This window comes from Phyllostomus hastatus, unplaced genomic scaffold (genome assembly GCF_019186645.2).
Source record: "Phyllostomus hastatus isolate PE091 unplaced genomic scaffold, TTU_PhHast_1.1 phas_contig_29, whole genome shotgun sequence".
NCBI classification, from domain to species: Eukaryota; Metazoa; Chordata; class Mammalia; order Chiroptera; family Phyllostomidae; genus Phyllostomus; species Phyllostomus hastatus.
The window spans coordinates 26320637-26340132 of record NW_025333835.1 but is presented as its reverse complement, the minus strand read 5'-3'; the positions used below and the strand labels follow the sequence as shown (position 1 = coordinate 26340132).

Below are 19496 nucleotides of genomic sequence, written 5' to 3'. Positions count from 1 at the left end.
ATATTTTTGAGCTCAACAGAATTAAAGAGGAGAAAGAAGGGGAAGGGACTAGTCACAGAACATGTATGATGACCCATGGACATGGACGACCGTGTGGGGATGGACTGTGGGGTGGGCTGGGCAGAGAAGGGCAAAACAGGAAACTTGGACAACTGTAATTGAACAACAATTAAAAAAAATTAAAAAATAGATACAAAAGAATTAACAAAGAGAATTTTACAAAGAAACTGAAAACTTCAGCTTTTGTCCTGGCTTTAGGGAAATCACTCTGCTTCTGAGCCCCGACCCTCTCTCTGACATGAAGACTTGGAGGGAGGCGATGCCTGTGTGACTCCGCAGCTCTGCAGCTCTCTGGCCGGAAACCGATGCGGAGCCTAGAAATTGGGATGCTACATTTAGGGCTAGTCAAGCTGTCCCAATGAAGAGAAGGAGATGATGAGATCAGATTGCAGGGACTTATTTATATAATTTATTTATGGGTTTTTTTTAAGCAAAACTTTTAACTGAGAAAGTCAAATAATTTTTAAAAGTGCTTATTTGACTCTGCTTGCAGCCATCTGTGTGTCCTCAGCATGTTCTTAGTATTTTCTTTTATCTTTTCCTTACTTGCTCTGCAGAGTTAATCTTATCATTTCCTGGGGAAGAAAATCACTGTTAAGCATATATGCCGGAAAACATGAAAAAATCTGGAACTCTTACACAAGTTTTAGCTGACTTCAGTGGCCATTTCCCAAGGAAGCTAACAACACCCCCCCCATTCTGCTGGCACGAGGAGGCCTGCACCAGTGTGCACGGCTTGGGTGGGAGACGGGTCTGTTTCCCTGTGTAGTGGCAGCTTTTCAGTGATCCAGGACTGATTGTGGTGCTTGCTGATCTGTGTCTATGGTCATTTTATGCCCAAAGGTGAATTTAGAGGGTAATTTTAAACATGATTTACTTATTTTTAGAGAGGGAAAGGGAGGGAGAAAGAGAGGGAGAGAAACATCATTGTGTGGTTGCCTCTCCTGAGCTGGTGGACCTGGCCTGCAACCCAGGCATGTGCCCTGACTGGGGATTGAACTGGCGACCCTTTGGTTCACAGGCCAGTGCTCAATCCACTGAGCCACACCAGCTGGGAGGAGGGGACTTCTTTTGAAATCACTTTGACCCTTTACTCTCCTTGCCCTTGTGGGATATATTGAAAACAAAGAAGAGGTCTGCATGGCTTATGGAGGTGGTTTAAGAAAGAAAGAGCAAAGGGTATTTAAACAATAAGTATTTCCCGAATGATAGACTGAATATAAAACAAACAAAAAAACCTAAAGTCCCTCCACTGTCATATTATAGGAGAAGCAAGAATAAGTCTGCTTAGGACTACAAAGATTTCTTTTTTTCACAATTTTTTTATTGTTGTTCAAGTACAGTTAGGATTTCTTTTTAAATAATATGATACCTCTCATAGAATTCTTGTTTCAGTTAGCGGGTGGTCTTTATGTGACCTTAGAATTTGCCTTGATTTGTCGTCAGAAGAGATTCTGTATTTTATTCTTTCGAGATCTCTTCTGGATATATCCCTGATTTGTTGGTAGATGTTCTCCCTGGTTAGACATTCCGGTTAGCATAGAACATTTACTTCCCTGTCTTACCTGTACGGTGGTGATCTGGCAGGAGGTGCGGTGGTGATCTGGCAGGTGGGACTGGGACTCAGGAGAGAGACAGACAACAGACTCAGTTGCGTGGGTGCTCCAAGCAACTCACCCTGGTTTGAAAAGGAATCCACGAATGGCAGTTCACTCTGGTCTCCAAGGCGTGGGACACCTCACAAATGTTTCGTTTCCTCTGCAGGGAGGACGTTTCCTACCCACCCCTACTTTTCAGCCCAGCTCGGCGCAGGGCAGCTGTCGCTCTTCAACCTCTTGAAAGCCTACTCGTTGCTGGACAAGGAAGTGGGTTACTGTCAGGGGATCAGCTTTGTGGCGGGAGTCCTGCTTTTGCACATGAGTGAAGAGCAAGCCTTCGAAATGCTGAAATTCCTCATGTATGACCTGGGCTTCCGCAAGCAGTACAGACCCGACATGATGTCGCTACAGGTGAGGCTGTAGATACTCACGAGGAATGCGTAAAGTTGTCTCCAGAAATCTTAGCGCAGCCCTCTTCCAAACTGCGGTGGATTCAAAGAAATTTGGGCCTGTTGGCTTGGAACTTAGGTAAATGGAGAGCACGTTTCAGTCCATGGAATCTGCAGTTTTGCTAAACCTCTGAGTCTATGACATCCATATGCAGAATACTTTTCCATAAGTTCCTGAAGTGAGTAAATAAGCAATTTAGGAAAGGTTGTGCGTACTCACATCTCCATCCCGTAAGACTGCATGTTACGTGGAATGAGTCATCTTTGTTCATTTGTTCTCTACCGGTCAGTTGCAAAGAATCATTGATATGTTGTTTGAAATCTGAATATATGTGTTTATTCTTTTATTTACTCTGAGTGCATAAGTGGCAGATATCTATGTCATGGTCTTCTTGACCATGTCTTCCCTCTCCCTCTTTTATCTCAAGGTCAGACAGGTCCTTATACATTAAAAGTGTTCAAAGTGGGTGGCACTGTTTCAGCTGGCTTTTGTTAGCACGCTCTGAAGAAGCACTGGTAACATTTTTTGGTTAAGTAGGGTATTCGCTGCTCCTGCTATCTCTGACCTATTTCAAACTCCCTGTTTACACATACCTCCTCTTTAACTTAAGCTCCACTTTCCTTAGTGTAGAGGTTTCTAACAAGAAGTTTAAATTTTATGTGTAGATGTGATATCCCAAAGAACTACTACCTTTCAATTTCAAGCTTTTAGTAGTGAAAACATAAAGGAAGACTCTAAAGAGAGGAATGTGCAGGTTCTCCTGCTTTGAAGGGAAGTCGGCATAATACCTAGTTAGTCATACTTTTGTGCTTTATGTAAGAAGTGAAATATTTAAAGATGCTTTTAAAACATACTCTTTTTCCTGGTCCCCAGTGATCAGTTTTCTTATTTAATATTTTAGTTACCAATCCACCGGCCAAAAAGACTGTGTTTTCTCCTTATGAATATTACAGTACATGGGATTTCCTTGGGAGGCTCAGTGGAGAAGGAGTGCTCCATTTTTCTTCATGAAGATGAAATTTTGCAAGGGAGACGGGCTTTGCTCTCAGTGTTTGGTTTCCAGGAGTCAGTCAGTTCACGTGAAGTGCGTTCACCTGGATACATGAACCAGACACACTGATTTGATTCCTAATTCATGACTCTTCATAGGCCTGTAAACATCCCACAAGAGAGACAGTAATGATTATGGAAGGTTTTATTTTTCACTCTATTTCTAAATAATTTACCTGCATCTCGTATCGGACAGGAAGTGTTGGCGCCCTTGTAGGGGATTAAATAGCTCTGATTTCCGGGAACACCAGTTTGGTAGCTATCATTAGAATTTCAGAGAATGGAGAGGACCTGTGAATAGTTGATTTTGGTAGATAAATAGAAGGATAGAACTCTCACTTTAAAAATGCAGTGACTTATTTAAAAAATCTCATCAATCTGACATTAAAAATTCATATCAATTGGATTGGTACTTATACATTAATTTCATATGACTTGCTATTACCAAGAAATATATCTATACTCATGAAAACAAAGATGTGGTACAACTATGGGATATTTATATAATGGAATTCCATTCGGCGGGAAAAAAGAAGAAAATTTTACTCTTTGCAACAATATGGATGGACCTGGAGAATATTACGCTGAGTGAAATAAGCCAGTCAGAGAAAGACAAATACCATATGATCTCACTCGTATGTGGAATCTAATGAACAAACTGAACTAACAAGCAAAACAGAGACAGACTCATAGATAGAGAGCAGGATGACAGCTGGGAGCAGGGGGAGGTTAAGGGGTGGAGGAATTAAACAAGAAGGAAAAAGGACTCGTGGACACAGACAACAGTCTGGTGATTACTGGGGAGAGGGGGGTATAAGGGGAGTAAGTGGTAATGGAAAAAATATAGTAAAGATCATATATTTAAAAAAATAAAATGTAGATGTCTTAAAACCTTTGGTGGTAGCATTCCTATAATAGGCCACATGATAGGGGCCTTATTCTCGGAGAGTAGGTCCTTTTTGCTTTGCAGAGTGAGTGAGATACAACACGTTTCCACTTTCTAGAGGAAGAGGTATTTTTTATCCAATCAGTGTGAATTTCAAAAGTGGAAGCAACAACGGACTTGGGATCACTTGGCGGGGGTTCTGATTATCTGCGCAGTGTGAGCTTGGGCAATGCAGGCTCTGCCTCCTTTACCTGATTTGTTTGTGCGTCTGCTGTTTCCTCTGTTGAGTACACGAGTGTTACATTTTTATGTGGAGCCTTTGGTCCCTGCTTGATTCTGCCTGCTCGTCCCCCACCCGTGGCGTCTGCCCCTGTGCCTCCCCTCTGCCATCCGAAGATGTGCCGTGTTACCTGCGAGGCAGAAGGGAAGAATTATTTATTCTTAGAAAATGGCATTTTATTTTTCAAGCTTCCTTTGAAAGGGCACTAAGTCGTGTTTTTATTTGCCTTGTTCAAAAGAAATTTAATGTAAATATGCCTTGATGGAATGTTTTCCACTTCTAGTTGAGAATGCAGGAAAAAAGTAAGGTCCTTTAAAAAAAAATTGAACATTGAAGTATTGGTTCTGAATTTTGATCGTAACCGAACAAGCACAGAATGCTCTTGATGCTGTGCTTTTTTTCATTCTGCTAATTTAGATTTCTCTGATTTTTGTGCTATCGCAGTACTTTTTATAACTTCTATTGACATAGCTCTGTATGGCTAGTTTAAAAATTGAAAATGGCCTAAGGGAAACAGTTTTTCAATATGCCTTCTTAAGATAATAATTTCATGTTTTAAGTCTGTAGCTAAGTCTCTTATTTTATAGCGACGACATGCTGTGGCTCCTTTCTCTTATGGTTTGCCGTCAAACCTTAGTTTTCAGAGATATGTGTTACAGGTAAAGATCGAACAAATAATTTGCTCTATTTTTATCCAGTATTTTGAGGTTTAGTTTTGTGCTCTGGAAATAACCATTGCTGAATTCACAAAGTGGCTGGATATTTTAATGTATTTTTATAGAGCTAATTACTTAAGGGCGATATTTTGATGGTAACATCTAGTGGAAGAAGTTCTGGTGGATTTTATAAGATATTGTAAACATTTCACACCAAAATGTCAAGCTGACATAACTGATCAAGGAACCACTACTTAATCTCTTACTGCATGGGTGAAAATAGAAATTAAAGCCCAGCTCATAAATTTGTTTATTATTTGCTACTGCTTAGCCTTTAGCTTCCTCAGACATAAGAGTTTAAAAGTTGTTATGTATTATCTTTAATTTTTTTTGAAATTCCAATAATCAACTCAGTAGCTATGTGAAATAATTTCTTCTTTTTAATACTAGAGACATTCAGATTGCACCTTTTGCTTTAATCCCCTTTGTCCTGAGAACTAAGCGCTGGAATACCTTGGGCATTGGGAATCACGTCTCAGACTTCTGGCTCCGAGGCATTCTAGGCCTGACAGTGTCCTCACACTGCAGACTGCCCAGTGGGTCTGGGCCAGAGTATCGTAAATCAGGTGGTGAGCTCAGCGAATAGCTTAGGCTTTGCTTCTGAACTGAATGTGGGACATTCATTAGAATGGAGGCTGTTCTGGGATTGGCTTGAAACTAGAATGGGCCTTCCATAAGCATCCTGACCCAGGAGAGTTGGGATTAAATTCCAAAAGCAATGCCTTCCTACATGAGGAAAAATGACCATTTCTGTATACATGTTAAAACAAAAACACACATTTAGCAAAACTTGCTCAATAATCTTAGATGGCCTTTCTGTGACTTGCTTTTATGACCTAAGTGAACTTGGACTTTAATGTCAACTTTAATGGAACAATAAAAATAAAATAATACTGCTTTTATTTATTGCATGTATGTTATTTTTGTCATTAAATATTAGAGCAATCAAATCAAGGTTTGTGCATTTTATGCACTCTCAGACAAATGCATAATATTTTACTCTCTCCTCTGAATTCACTTCAGATTCAGATGTACCAGCTGTCCAGACTCCTCCACGACTATCACAGAGACCTCTACAACCACCTCGAAGAGAACGAAATCAGCCCCAGTCTCTACGCTGCCCCCTGGTTCCTCACTCTGTTTGCCTCTCAGTTTCCACTAGGATTTGTAGCCAGAGTGTTTGGTAAGAGACGCCTGTGATCAAATGGAACAGGGTTATGTTGTCTCCCAAGGAATATCCTTCTAGCCAATTGTTGTATCATGTGTTATACAGAATAGCAAAGTGCTGGTGGAATTTAATAAATGTGCCTGGCTCTATTCTGAGAGTAGTTGAAAACCGTATTAGTCTTAAAAAATTGATATTACAAGGGAAAGAAGAAAAATTGGGCTCCTGTATTTGAATAAATGATATTGGGGTACTTACTTTCATTTATACCTAAAAATCAGAGTGTACTTTGAAAAAAATCCAAACTAAGTACTTACCCTGTTTAATTTTCCAAATCTTCATACATATCATTTAACCTCTGTTTGTTTTTTATTGTTTTTATTTTCCCCTTCCCCATTGTCCTCTTCAACCTAGATGCAAAATGCAGAGAAACATGTTCTCTGTTGGGATCAGAGGAAGCAGCTATGTCCATGTTATTTCCAATGGCCCCTTAGTCTGACTTTTTGTTGTTAACTAGGTAATGTAAGCCCGTCACTTAAGTGACTCCTCTCTTACACTAGCCGCGGTGGTGCCAGTCCCTCCGACCCGGTGGCTCAGCAAAAAGCCCTGAGCACAGGCCGCGTAGGGCCTGGGCAGGTCCACAGGTCCCTGTCCAGCTCCGTCACAGTGGTGGACACTGGGAAGAAACGGAGGTGTGACGTGATAGACTCCCTTTGGGGCCCTTAAACCTTTCCCCAAGTTAGTTAGATTTGTCTTCAGTTCATTATTTAAGAGGCAACAGTTTTCAATCAACAGCTCTCGAATAGAAGTTTGTCCTACTGCTGTCTGGGGACTTGATGGTCTCAGAGGGGCTCCCACGGTGTTTGTGTTCTGCTCTTCCCTCTGGTGTCCCTGGTGCAAGCAGTCAGCACTTACCACTGTGCTTTTGCTAACCTGATGCTTTTTGTCGAGTGGTATTGGCCCAATTGTAGGTTATTGCCCACGTGAGAAAAAAAATGAAATGACTAGAATACTGTGAAAATATCAGAGAAATTTTGCAAATAATAAAAGAAAGTTATTTTGGGGAAACCAGTTTTTTCAGGCATTTGTGTAATATGTACACCCATACCAGATTACAATGTCCAGTGTCTTCCTTGTTGGGGCCGTGGTTTACAAAGTGAAATGCTGTATCAGCAACCATACACTCTATAGACAGTGAGGCAAAAGAGTAAATTCAAGATGCACGGAATCAAGCATTCATCCAATTTCTCTTCTTTATTGAATGTACATGATTGCTTTTCTCCAGCGAAGCTTTCTCTGGAGCCTGGGTTCTTAGTAACAGGTCCTCTGTAGGTTTTATATATAGTGATGTTACAATGTTTCCTCTCTTTGACTTACCCTTGGAAGCTCCGTATTGCAATTCAGGAAGGAACTCGGTTTTTGCTACGAGAACATGCATGAGTGATGCTGTTGGCTCTGCCATAGCTGCTCGGTCCTTCCCTGTGAGTTCAGTGAAGACCCTCAGGAAGGGGAGCGATGTGTGGGCAAGAGGAGTGACCACGTCTGAGGGCATGGCTGCACAGTTCCCTTTTTTTAAAGACTCCAGAAGGAACCGAATGCTCTTGATGCTGTGCTTGCTTTATGTTCTGCTAATTTGATTTCTCCGGTTTTGTGCTACCAAAGTACTTCAGCATAACTTCTATGGACACGACTTCTATTTCCATAAATAAGTATGTCTAGTTTATAAATTGTAAATGGCCTAAAGGAAATGTATGATTTTTCCCAACATGGCTTGTTAAGATAGCAATCTCCTTTTTTTAAAACCCTTATGTTTGTTTGCCTGTTGCTAAGCTTATTTTATAGCTGTGACTTCCTGTGGCTATTTCTTTCCTTTCACAGTTTGTGTCAAACCTGAGTTCCACACATGTGTGTTATAAAGATCAAACAAGTAATTTGCTCTATTCATATGCAGAACTTTGCATTTCAGTTTTGTGCTGTGGAAAGGACAGTTGCTGAAATCATCGTGTAGCTAGATGCTTTAATGTATTTTTTATAGAGCTAACTATTTAAGGGTGATATTTTAATGAGAACCTTCTAGCAAGAAGAATGCACATCTGTTTGTTTCAGTCATATTTTTTGGTTGTTTTGAAATCTAGGTGATTTTGACCAGTTTTTTTTGTTTTTTTGTTTTTTTTTTGGTAAAATATTTGGTGGTTCCACTGCAGTAATGAAAAACAACAACCACAATAAAAATATATACATAAAAATGATTAGCACCAAGAGCATGCTATTTACAATAGTGAATACATAATTTTAATTATAAAAATTGTATCTCTTTTTTTAGATATTATTTTTCTTCAGGGAACTGAAGTTATATTTAAGGTTGCACTCAGTCTACTGAGCAGCCAAGAGACACTTATAATGGAATGTGAAAACTTTGAAAACATCGTTGAATTTCTTAAAAACACACTACCTGATATGAATACATCTGAGATGGAAAAAATTATCACCCAGGTATGATTTAAATAATAGTAATAAGATATACAGTTATATAACAGTTTATATATTATATATTAATAGATAATTATATATTAAATGTTTCAGCATAAAGATGTAGGTTTGCTTGACAGTTTTTTTTTATTTGATCAGATGTATTTTACTTAGAGATGGGACTGTTGTGAAATTTCTACATTGTACCATTTTCTATGTGGCCATGCACAGGTAAAAGTAGTTCAATGCTACGTAATGAGTTTTCAGGGATCTTTCAGATTAGGCCAATGGTAAGACTGAAGATAGAACTGACAGGGTTAGGAAGACCTAATGAAAGTGAGGCCCACTTATATTTGTACTAGTTAAAATTCTGATTAAAAACATGAGGAGTGCATGAGGCAGGAGCATAGGCTTTGCGATTAGACAGTATGGCACTTGCATCATCTTCTAGCTCTTCTAGTGGTGGTTTGGCTTGCACACCTGCTCTTCGGAAACCTAGTGTTCTCCCCTCCAGAACGCGACAGTGCTGATCCCGGGGTTTTGTGAGGCTTAAATCAGGAGACGTGTAGCAACCGGGGTCCCTTGCGGGAAACAGAGTCTGCCCTTCATGATTCAAATGAAGGTCCGTTTACAGAGTTGTGCACAGTGAGGAGGGAACCAAAAATCATGTCTAGGTGCCCAGGACCTAGTAACAGAGGGAGGATGTTCATACCCACGGTGCTGAGAGGGCAGGGGAGGTGGTCCTCGGGTTACCTGCCCAGCGAGTGCAGGAACTGTGGGGGAGGGGTCTCTGCAGGTTGTCGGTGAGGCAGGCAGACAAAGAGCAAGGAAGAAACACCGACCTTTTCCCCGCCCCCCCCACCTCTGACCTCCTGCAAGCACCTCCCACGGGCCACACCCAACGGAAGCCAATGGGAACTGAAGTGTAGGGAAGTTCGGGGGAGCCAGGTGTGCCGCCAGAGCCCTGAAAAATGGATGAGGGCAGGGAATGGGTCTGGGTCCAGTGCTAGCTGTTCACAGGTCCAGGCAAGTGGGAGTTATGTGTTGATGCTGCTCAGATGACATGAGAAACCTTAGGATCATACCAACAGATAAGGCTGTCATCCTCCGGGAGTATTGACAAAGGTCGCCCCTTTCCTAGAAGCGCTTGGGATGGCAGATAAAAGGCCGAATTTAGAGCAGGACAATGGGGTTTGAGATCTCGCCCTGATGCCCTACCACCCACCACCCACGAGCAGTGTGACTTTGGGCAAGTTTTACGACCTCCCTGAGTTTCAACTTCCTCCCCTCCGAAATGGGAATGACAATTGTGACCCTGCTACTTTCTTATGCTGTTTATAGGAGCAAATGGAGCTGATTAGGTTGAAAATTTTTATATACTGGAATTCGCAAGAGAACATGAAGTCATTATATTATTACATGTAACATTTTCTTTCTGTTATGTAGAATCTAAATCACAAGCAGATTATTCTGTAAATATCTATGAACAGTTTTTTTCTTGCTCAAATGCTTGGTAAGCTGGAAAGTATAGCTTTTTCCACACTTTTATGTATTTATTTATTCTCCAGAAATATCATTTTGGACTGGCAAGCAGTCAGAGACTGTGGTTTTAGAGAGTGGTGATATCTGATTTCAAAATAACAAGGGAATTACCTGCTTTAGAGATTAATATTAGGATTAATGGATAAAATTTACAGGCAGATAGATTTGGACTTGGTTTAGGAAGACTTTTCCAGAAATTAGAGTTGATCAGCCAATGAAAGAACTGTTGATATTAGGCAGATTTTGATAAGCTTTATTTATGGTCACCATAAAAAATGCAAATAATGCAGAAAAGCTCAGAGAAGGAAATAAAAGTAACTACAAATCTTGACACCTCAAGATTAAATTTTTTATGTTTTTCAGTTACAGTTGACATTTAATATTATACAGAGGTATTAGTTTCAGGTATACACCATAGTGGTGAGACATTTATGTAACTTAGCAAGTGATTACCCTGATAAATCTCGTGCCCACCTGGAACCTAACAGTTAGTACAACATTATTGACTGTATTTTCTACTTTACGACCCTGTGACTGTTTTGTAACTACCAATTTGTACTTCTTATTCCCTTCACCTTTGACGTCTGGAAATTTAAAAACTTTTCAACTTCCTTTCACTCATCTCTCTTTGCTTATGTACATGTATAACTGTGGATATATTTTAACATAAGTGAAATCATACCATACATGCTCTTGTGTAACCTGATTTTTTAATTAAAATCTTTGTAGAGTATTAGACATTTTTATGCCAATGCATATAGATCCATACCATCATCGTAACGGTTGTGTAATAGTCTATTGTGCCCGTACACTCGAGTAGGGGGAAAGTGGTATGTATTCGGGAGGTATAGCGAGGTTGTCTAGAAATCTCATTTAAATTCTAGGATTTGAGTATATCTCATTACAGTAGGGTAAGTCAGGGTCTTTGTGGGAACTCACGAGCAGGACAGAGACAGACTCAGGGAGCAGGCTGACAGCTCTGGGGTGGGGGTAGTTTGTGGGTGGAGGGATTGAGCGAAAAGGGAAAAGGACTCATGGACATGGACACAGTGTGGTGATTGTAGGGTGCTGGAGGTATAAGTGGGATATAAATGGTAATGAAAAAATACAATAAAAATAAATTAAAAAATAAAATAGATACAATATTTGATAAGATTCAGTTTGATTTCAGTAACCTAATCTTTTGGTTTCTTTTCTTCATCAAAGCTGCTATTATTATTTTTTCTTTTAAGTTAATATGAAGGAAAGTGTTTTTCTCTCCGACCTTCTCTGTGTACTTGATTGTCAACTGTGTTTAGAGTGGACACCATTGTTTACATGACAGTGGCTGCCTCCCCTCCCCTCACAAGTGAAACATTAGCTACTCTGTAAATGCTACATTTCCTGTCTTTCTATTACAGCGGAGGCAGCCCACAGCTCGGGGTGTGCAATTCCGAGGATTCTCTGTGGGTAGAACATGTAGGTGTCTCCTCAGAGGCTCATATGGATTAGCAAATGGATCAAAATGTTTAGGATAAGACCTTTCTGCCCCACTGACAAATAATTAGAGGGGTTTGGGGTTTCATTACTATAGAAATACCCAGTGCAGTTTTGCTTACTAGTCAGCACAGAGGATCTCTAACAAACATAGGACTCACTCAGTAACTAATGTTGTTTATCTGGTTGCTGCATTTGGGGAGATGGTTATCAGATTATGTGTACTTTGGTTACAAAATACCTTTGAACGTTAACTTATTGTAGTGTCTTGGCCTCATTAGGAGAATATCTCATCATGTATCAATAATCTATTTGTCCTTACATCGATAGTCACACTTGTTATTCTTCCTCTCGGTATGTCTGTTGCTCATTAATAAGGCTTTGGAAATCTCTATGAAATACAGCCGATACACCAACTGCCTCTTTGTATACATACTGAAGACTAGACTAACCTGTGGCGTTTTCGTGCAGGTTTTGGAGATGGATATTTCTAAGCAGCTACATGCCTATGAGGTAGAGTATCATGTGCTGCAGGATGAGCTTCAGGAATCTTCAAACGCCTGCGAGTACAGTGAGCCTATGGAGAAGCTGGAGAGGGCCAATAGCCATCTGAAAAGACAAAATATGGACCTCCTTGAAAAACTACAGGTAAAGAGACAAAGATTTGACTGAAAGAGTGCTTGAATGCCTGCTGCCTGTCCAGAGCTCTCCCGGGAATGCTTGGGGTGTGACGTGGATTGAACCATTGCTCCCCACGGTCCACCATGTGTCAGGCTGTGCCCAAGTGCTGTGGGGCTACAGGCACACACATCAATCTAAATGTCGCTTGGGAGAGGAAATGCACACTCACAAAATAGTGAACTGGCAATTCAAAGTAGAATCTGGTTAAATAGCTAAAGTGGGTTGCACATACAGGGTGGGGCAAAAGTAGGTTTGCAGTTGTTTGCATGGAAAATAATACAAGAAACAATAATACAAGGATCAACTCTGTTTTGGTGCTCACAGTGGTAAACTTTTGCCACAGCCTGTATTTTGTTAGATTCCAGGAAGGAGGGGTTGCATATGGGGAAGGGGGAGTGCGCTGGGGAACTTGGGCTTGAGCTGACTCCTAGAGGTTGGTGCAAGAAAGGAGTGAGGAGTGGGAGGGGGTCGGTACAAATCAGGGGGCCATGGCCTAGCAGCTGGGTAAGCTTGGTGTCGGTTCACAATTTGTGTCGGGGAGTGATGGGATAAATGCAACAGAGGCAGAACTGTAGACAGCTCTCAATGTGAAGCAGAAGAGCTGTGATCCTGTTGAAAGGGAAGTATTTCCAAGTGTTTGAGCCAGGCTTTAGAAAGACCAGTCTGGAAACTTAGATGAGGGCAGAGGAGAATGGGGAGAGAAGGTAGGGAGACCAGCTAGAAATCACTTGCATAAATCCGATTGGGGATGATGAGAGAAAAACTCTCAGAAATGGAAAGAAAAGGAGACATGTTTGAGAGAATGGAATGCAAGCGTGTAATACACAATCCCTGCCATTAAGTTTACAATTACTAGGGATATAAAACATTATATGTTTATTTATAAATAAAGGCACACTTACAAGTACAATAAGCAATTTAATAAAGATTACTGTTTCACACCTGCAAATTATATAAGGTGTGCTGTGTATTCCAAGCCCCGAGGGTGGGAGGCGGAGGTTAGAAGGTGAACCTGCTGGGAGGACTGGGGGAAGAGATCTGAGTTAGATCTTCAGGTCCCCTTGGTTCCTGCTCATCCCTCCCTCACTTCCCAGCCCTGCACCTGCTCCCGAACTAGAAAACACAACAGCCGGAGTCCAGGTGGCAAATCCTCTGGCCCGATTAGGAGACAAATAGCTCAGAAATCAGGGAGCTCCAGAGTAAGTGCTCACCAGGAAGAGGAACAGTAACTTTCTTACCTTCATCTTACATTCGCTCTGGCCCATAGAAAGTGTTATGCCTTCTCTTATTAAAAAAAAAAAAGAAAAAAGAAAAGAGCCAATGTTTGTTTTCAAAAACAAAAAATAAACAGTTGGGATGTTGTTCATCATTACATGGATATTTCAGTGGCGGTTAACACAGTACTTCCTTACTAGGGAGGTGTGTTTGAACCTGCTTTATATTATAATGATTTTTATTAGTGGTTACAAACTTTTTCCATTGACAGTTCAATGTTGTCATCCTGTCTGGGTTCCCAAGTTACAGGGTTACCCCTGACACCCCCCGAAACCTGACAGGATCCTAATTATGTGTTTAGAAAACCCTGCATCTCCATTTAGAGGTAGGAAGCCCCCTTGTGCACCTCCAGGCAGAGTCGGGAATCTCCTGGAGAGATTCCCATACCGGATCTTCTGCACCGGATCCGTGCTCTCCAGGGAGCACAGGTGTGTGGAGGGAGGACCCTCGCCGCCCTGGGGCAATGAGTTAATGCTGCATTTTGGTGTGTTCAGTGAAGCGAGGGGTATTTTGTTAGTACTGTAGTTACATGTTTGAGAAACCTATAAATCTCCATTTCATGGAAGGTTTCAGAGTATTCATTTCACATATTATTAAGTCATATGATATGATTGCTTATTAATACATGTAAGGTCTGGCTGTTGCTACTGTTGAGAGCCATAGTCTTCAAATTTTTGATTTGGAGGATTTTTGTCCCCCACCCCCGTCTCCAACAGGTAGCTCATGCTAAAATCCAGACGTTGGAATCCAACCTGGAAAACCTTTTGACCAGAGAGACCAAAATGAAATCTTTAATCCGGACCCTGGAGCAGGAGAAAATGGCTTACCAGAAGGCGGTGGAGCAAATCCGCAAGCTCCTGCCTGCCGACGCTCTGGCGGACTGCGAGTCGCTGCTGAGAGAGATGACCTGCATCCCCAACAACAAAGCCAAGACGGGGAGCAAGGCCTAACAGAGGCGGCGGAGGTGGAGTGGAGCTGGCGTTGCCCCGCAGAACGCGCCCCGGCACCCCCTGGAGGAGAGGACCTGAATGCCGCGGCCGGGCCTGGTGCTGAGTCCTCGGCCGGCCGGGCGCCCGCTCTCTGTAGAGTTTGCCAATCCTAAGCCATTGTACACAGACAGACTAGCTTTTGTTATTGCTGTTGACTATGTACAGATATAAAATGGACATTAAGAATTCATGCTGTCGGATAAAAAGAGTAAATGCAGATTTAGAGCAATTTTTTAAAAGAAAAACTTCGTGAAATCCACACCAAAGGGAAGCGAACGTGAAATGTCCCTTAACACATGTGAAATCATTTCATCTTTGTCATGAAACAAAGCTAGAGAATCTTTATATATTGAAATACACTTGACAAAAATGAATGTATTTTTCTTCTCCAAAGAGCAGCATGTTTCACTCAACAGCAGAGAGGGGGGAACATTTGTGTAAATTTGTGTGTGTCTGTCTGAAAACGCATTGACCTTGTATGTCCGAGGAACACGACTGGTGGTCAGTGCTGCCTCTGAGGTCCTTTCGGGAAGGTGGGGGCCTTCTGCCCCCACCTGCTCTGTGCCAGCTGGCGTGGGTGTCTGCATGCATGTGGAAAAGCTAGACATTGTGGCTGCGTCTACCCACCCAGTTCAAGGTGAAAGAGAATGTTGCTAATTCTGTAGCAAATTAGACCAGCATTGTAATTCAACATCAGGCCTCAGAATATTCATTTAGGACCTAAATTGTCCCGTTCAGGGTTTTCCCTTTTTATTTAAATTACTCCTACATTCACCTCCCCTTTATTTGGTGCCACAGTTGGTGGCAAGGATTTGCCATTTTCCCACCAAAATGTGGGAGTTCTTACTTTTCTCTACCGTAAATGAAGGATGAGGGAATGCAATTATGATAAACTTTTTAAAGATGATATATATGCTGTGATCGGATACTTTTTTGGGACAGGTGATGGACTGTGATAAGCTCACAACCATCTCCCCCTTCAATGTGAACGTTTCTGAGAACTGTGAAATGTCGGAAACACACGGTTGGAATTTGCTGGAAGGGAAGGGGAAAGTGGCGCCAGGCCCTTCTCGTGCATGCGTCTCTGAGTTCGCCCCCGCCAGCTGTCTCGACCGCAGGCAGCGTGTTTGTTGGAGGACTCTCTCACCTGCCAGGTGTATGGAAGTAATGTTCACGGCGCGCATGCACGTCTCCACGTCAGAGATGGCTCTGGGATGGTGCCTCCGGAAGCTGGTGCAGCGTTTCTGCCTTTCCAAAACGATATTTGTCATCACTGCTTTGTGCAGTACTTACGTCAGCACAGGTGGATCCTCTGGGATAATCTTCTCCGAAGGGAGCTTGTTTTACACAAGCTAGGCTGCATTGCAGAGAGGAGTCGAGCTTTAAAGGTTTTGGAAAATCCTGATGAACAGATGATAAACATCCGCTGTCTCCCTCCGCGCCATTATTTGGTGTGATTGTAATGGTTCTTGCTACAAATCAACGGGCCCTCGAATCCAGGCACTTTGTTAAACGAAAATGAAGTCTTGTTAGTCAAGTTAATGTAATTTCTAGGTTCTAGAAAATGCCGATTCTAGGTGCCCCATTCAGTTGGGGCCACCACCTGATCTGTTGCTTGGTTATCTCTGGAATGTCTCTATTTGTAGGAGAAGTTTATTTTTATTTTTTCTTGTGATGAAAATTACCTGACGTGTGTGATGCACAGGTGGTAGCCAAGGAATCTTCAAGTTGGGAAAAGAAACTTTCAGTTCAGTTTGAAGTTAATTTTATTCTGGCTGTTCAAGGCAATGTTATGAGTTGTATTATGGAGTTGACAGGTTGAGGTGTCTTGGATATAATAACTTCTTTTGAAAATGAATTTCCTTTTCTTTCCTGATTTTGTAAATGTTGCATCAGTTATGCTTCATGCATTGTTACATCTTCATGGGGTATATGTAATGTCTAGTTCATTTCCAATAAATACATTGCTACAGTTTCCTTGGCTTGCTTGTTTTACTTTTGTTCTAATACGAGAGAAGAAGTGCTTTGTGGTTAGAGGGCTTTGCAAAATCTGCATGAGTTGCATTGTTGCTACTTAAAATTGGTTCACTGATAATTCTTTTTAATACAATCAGAGACAACAAAGATCATTTTTAGAAACATTTCTGAAAGTACCTTTTCGGTTACCAATTTTGAACTTCTTTCCAACGGAGACTTTGCCTGATAAAAAGACAACCACACTGACAGATTTGCATTGTACCCTTTTTCTTGTCTATCCCCCCCCCCTTGCAAATAGCAAGAGAGAGAGAAAAACAGCATATTTTTAAATTGGGTTAGCTCCCAAATAAGAATTAAAGGCACTTATTTGGTGGCTATGATACAGATGTGTTTACATAAAATATATCTTCAGAATATTCCTAGGTATGTTTGTAATCTAATAAAAGGACACATCTTCTTGCTAAGTGTAGGATTAAAGCTTTTAAGTATTTTGCACTACATATAGTAATTAAACATTTTGAGCATCAATGTAGGCTTGTGTAGTATGGTCTCTTAATATCCATGCTGACTTAATGCATTTCGTCACCATTTCACCATTCCTGGCCGCCCCCCCGCCCTGGCTAGATTAAGACCAGGAAATCCGTCCTCCGAAGTATCTAGTCCTCTACCACAGTCTGTTGAAATGAATGATAAATCAGACTTACCTGTCTCATTGCAGGTGTTTGTGTGTGTCTAAAAACAAAAACTGTGTGATTTGACTGAATTAGAATCTATTTCAAGATTTCTATGGACATGTAAGGTGTATGGTAGAAAATGCCTTGCTTAGTGGAGAAAGGAAGGACTTCCAGGTTAGAATGGGGGATTTCTGAGATTATGTCTGCACTTAGCATCATACTGACTGGAAAGACTTGATGAGTGCATGGAAGACATTTCAATATTTTGGAGCACTGGTATCTGGTAATTGAACAGTATGATTTTAAAAATCCTGGGCCATTTTCCCTTGACAGAATGATAATAGACTAGCTGGGAAATGAGCTTCCTTTTTATTGGGAGAATAAAAGATGGACAATGACTTACTGACACTCTAACTTTGGTATGAATATCACTTAAATAAAAGTCACTTCAAAATATTTTATAGATGTATTTGGTTCTCTGGCACCTAATTTTTCTTTACCTCAGAGTTGCATCTCCCCTTGTAATTTAGGAGAATTTTAGTTATTAGTTAGACACATGCATTTTGTAATCTAGGATTACTGTCTGTAGAACTCAAATTTGGAATCACTACCTCATTTTTTATTAATAATTGCATTGTCAGAACTTTGAGTAGGAGGAATAATCAATTGATCAGTGATTTGAAAAGCACAGACTAACCACAGATGTGTCTGAAAATTGCGTCATTTAATTAAAGCTGATTCGTACAGTAGTCCCTGAACACCCAGCGTGCACCTTAGATTGGGGAGATAGGCCGGACGAACATCTCCATTTTGGCTCGATGAGCTCCGTCATCAGATAGGCTTGAAGTTTCAATTGTGTATCAATGAGGACACAATTTGTTGTTTTCAGGAGGGCAGGCAGGAAAGCAAGAGAACCTTTCTTAAAACTTTATTTTTTATTGTTGACACTATTACCAATGTCCCCATATCCCCTCACCTTTTCCATCTCTCCCCTAGCTCCGACACCTTGCCTCTGGCCATGCCCACACTGTTGTTTGTGTCTCTGAGTTGTGCATACATGTTCTTTGGCTAATCCCTTCACCTTCTTCCAGTCCCCCTCTCCCTCCTCCCCTCTGACAGCTGTCAGTCTGTTCCATGTATCCATGCCTCTGTTTCTAATGTGTCTGTCGGTTTACTTTTATTATATTCTGCATGTAAGTAGAATCATATGGTATTTGTCTTTCTCTGATTGGCTTATTTCACTTAGCTTCAAATCCATCCATGCCGTCACAAAGGGTAAGAGTTCCTTCTTTTTACAGCCGTGTAGTATTCCGCTGTGTTTATCCGCTCGTCTACTGATGGACATTGTGCTGTTTCCAGGTCTTGGCTATTGTAGACGCTGCTGTGAAAATTTTAAGTGAGCCTACAAATGTCAGAAGAGAAACATGAGTCTGTGTGTGTTGGGGGGGTTGGGTGAAAGGAGGAAGTCAGAAAGATGTAAGGACTATTAGCCAGACTCTGACATTCCTTGATGAGCTGCTCTTCAAAACACTACCTCTGTGGTGACTAATTCAGCCTAATGCAGCTCGTGAACCTAAGATTTCCTGACTACCAACAAAACTGGAGTTTTGTATGCCCAGGGAGGAAGACCCCTTAAAACAATAGGGTGTTTCCTAAAGGACCTTGTCAGAGAGAGTGCTTAGAAGGGCCTAGTAGGTGGGCAGCCACAGGGCCCCATCCACCACTTTAGCTTTCAGATGACCACTCAGCAGCAGTCATGACTGATCTCAGCCACCGAGATTTGCACTTGACTTCAAACCTAGGAAACCCAAGGCATGCATTAGGAGCATGGCTGTTAAGATTTTAATCAATTCATTCCAATTCTGTTGGCTTCAGTCTTTCTACTCTGACTGTTGAAGTCTTCACCATTGGCCAGTCTCCTCTGGAGGGTTTAGTCCTCAGCTGGGCTGGTGATTTGGGGCTTGTTTCTCCCTTAAATGTATGTGGCTGAATCATGAATGGGAAACACAATCTTGAAACAGGTTTGCATCTAGATTTTAAAAAGATTAATTAGCTTTTTGATTTAATCTTTGCGTATTTTTTTTCCATTACCATGTAGTCCCCTCATCCCCCTTTCCCCTCCAGCAATCACCACACTGTTGTCCATACCTGAAGTGCACAGGGATTTATTCAATCCTGGATCAGTATATTGAGTGTTATTACTGAGTT

At 41.4% G+C, this 19496-nt stretch overlaps 1 protein-coding gene across 3 annotated transcripts in view; it reads left to right on the top strand.

Annotated features, from left to right (window-relative positions):
• The window catches only part of TBC1D4 (TBC1 domain family member 4), a 179565-nt gene extending 162953 nt beyond the window's left edge, over window positions 1-16612 (top strand). For all 3 annotated transcript variants that reach the window (XM_045839012.1, XM_045839013.1, XM_045839014.1), the window contains 5 exons: window positions 1825-2069; window positions 6064-6223; window positions 8529-8698; window positions 12164-12340; window positions 14365-16612. In XM_045839012.1, coding sequence (XP_045694968.1) covers window positions 1825-2069; window positions 6064-6223; window positions 8529-8698; window positions 12164-12340; window positions 14365-14598 — 986 coding nt within the window. In that variant the 3' untranslated portion in view covers window positions 14599-16612. The remainder of the gene's footprint in view (window positions 1-1824; window positions 2070-6063; window positions 6224-8528; window positions 8699-12163; window positions 12341-14364) is intronic.
• The last annotated feature ends 2884 nt before the right edge of the window (window positions 16613-19496 follow it).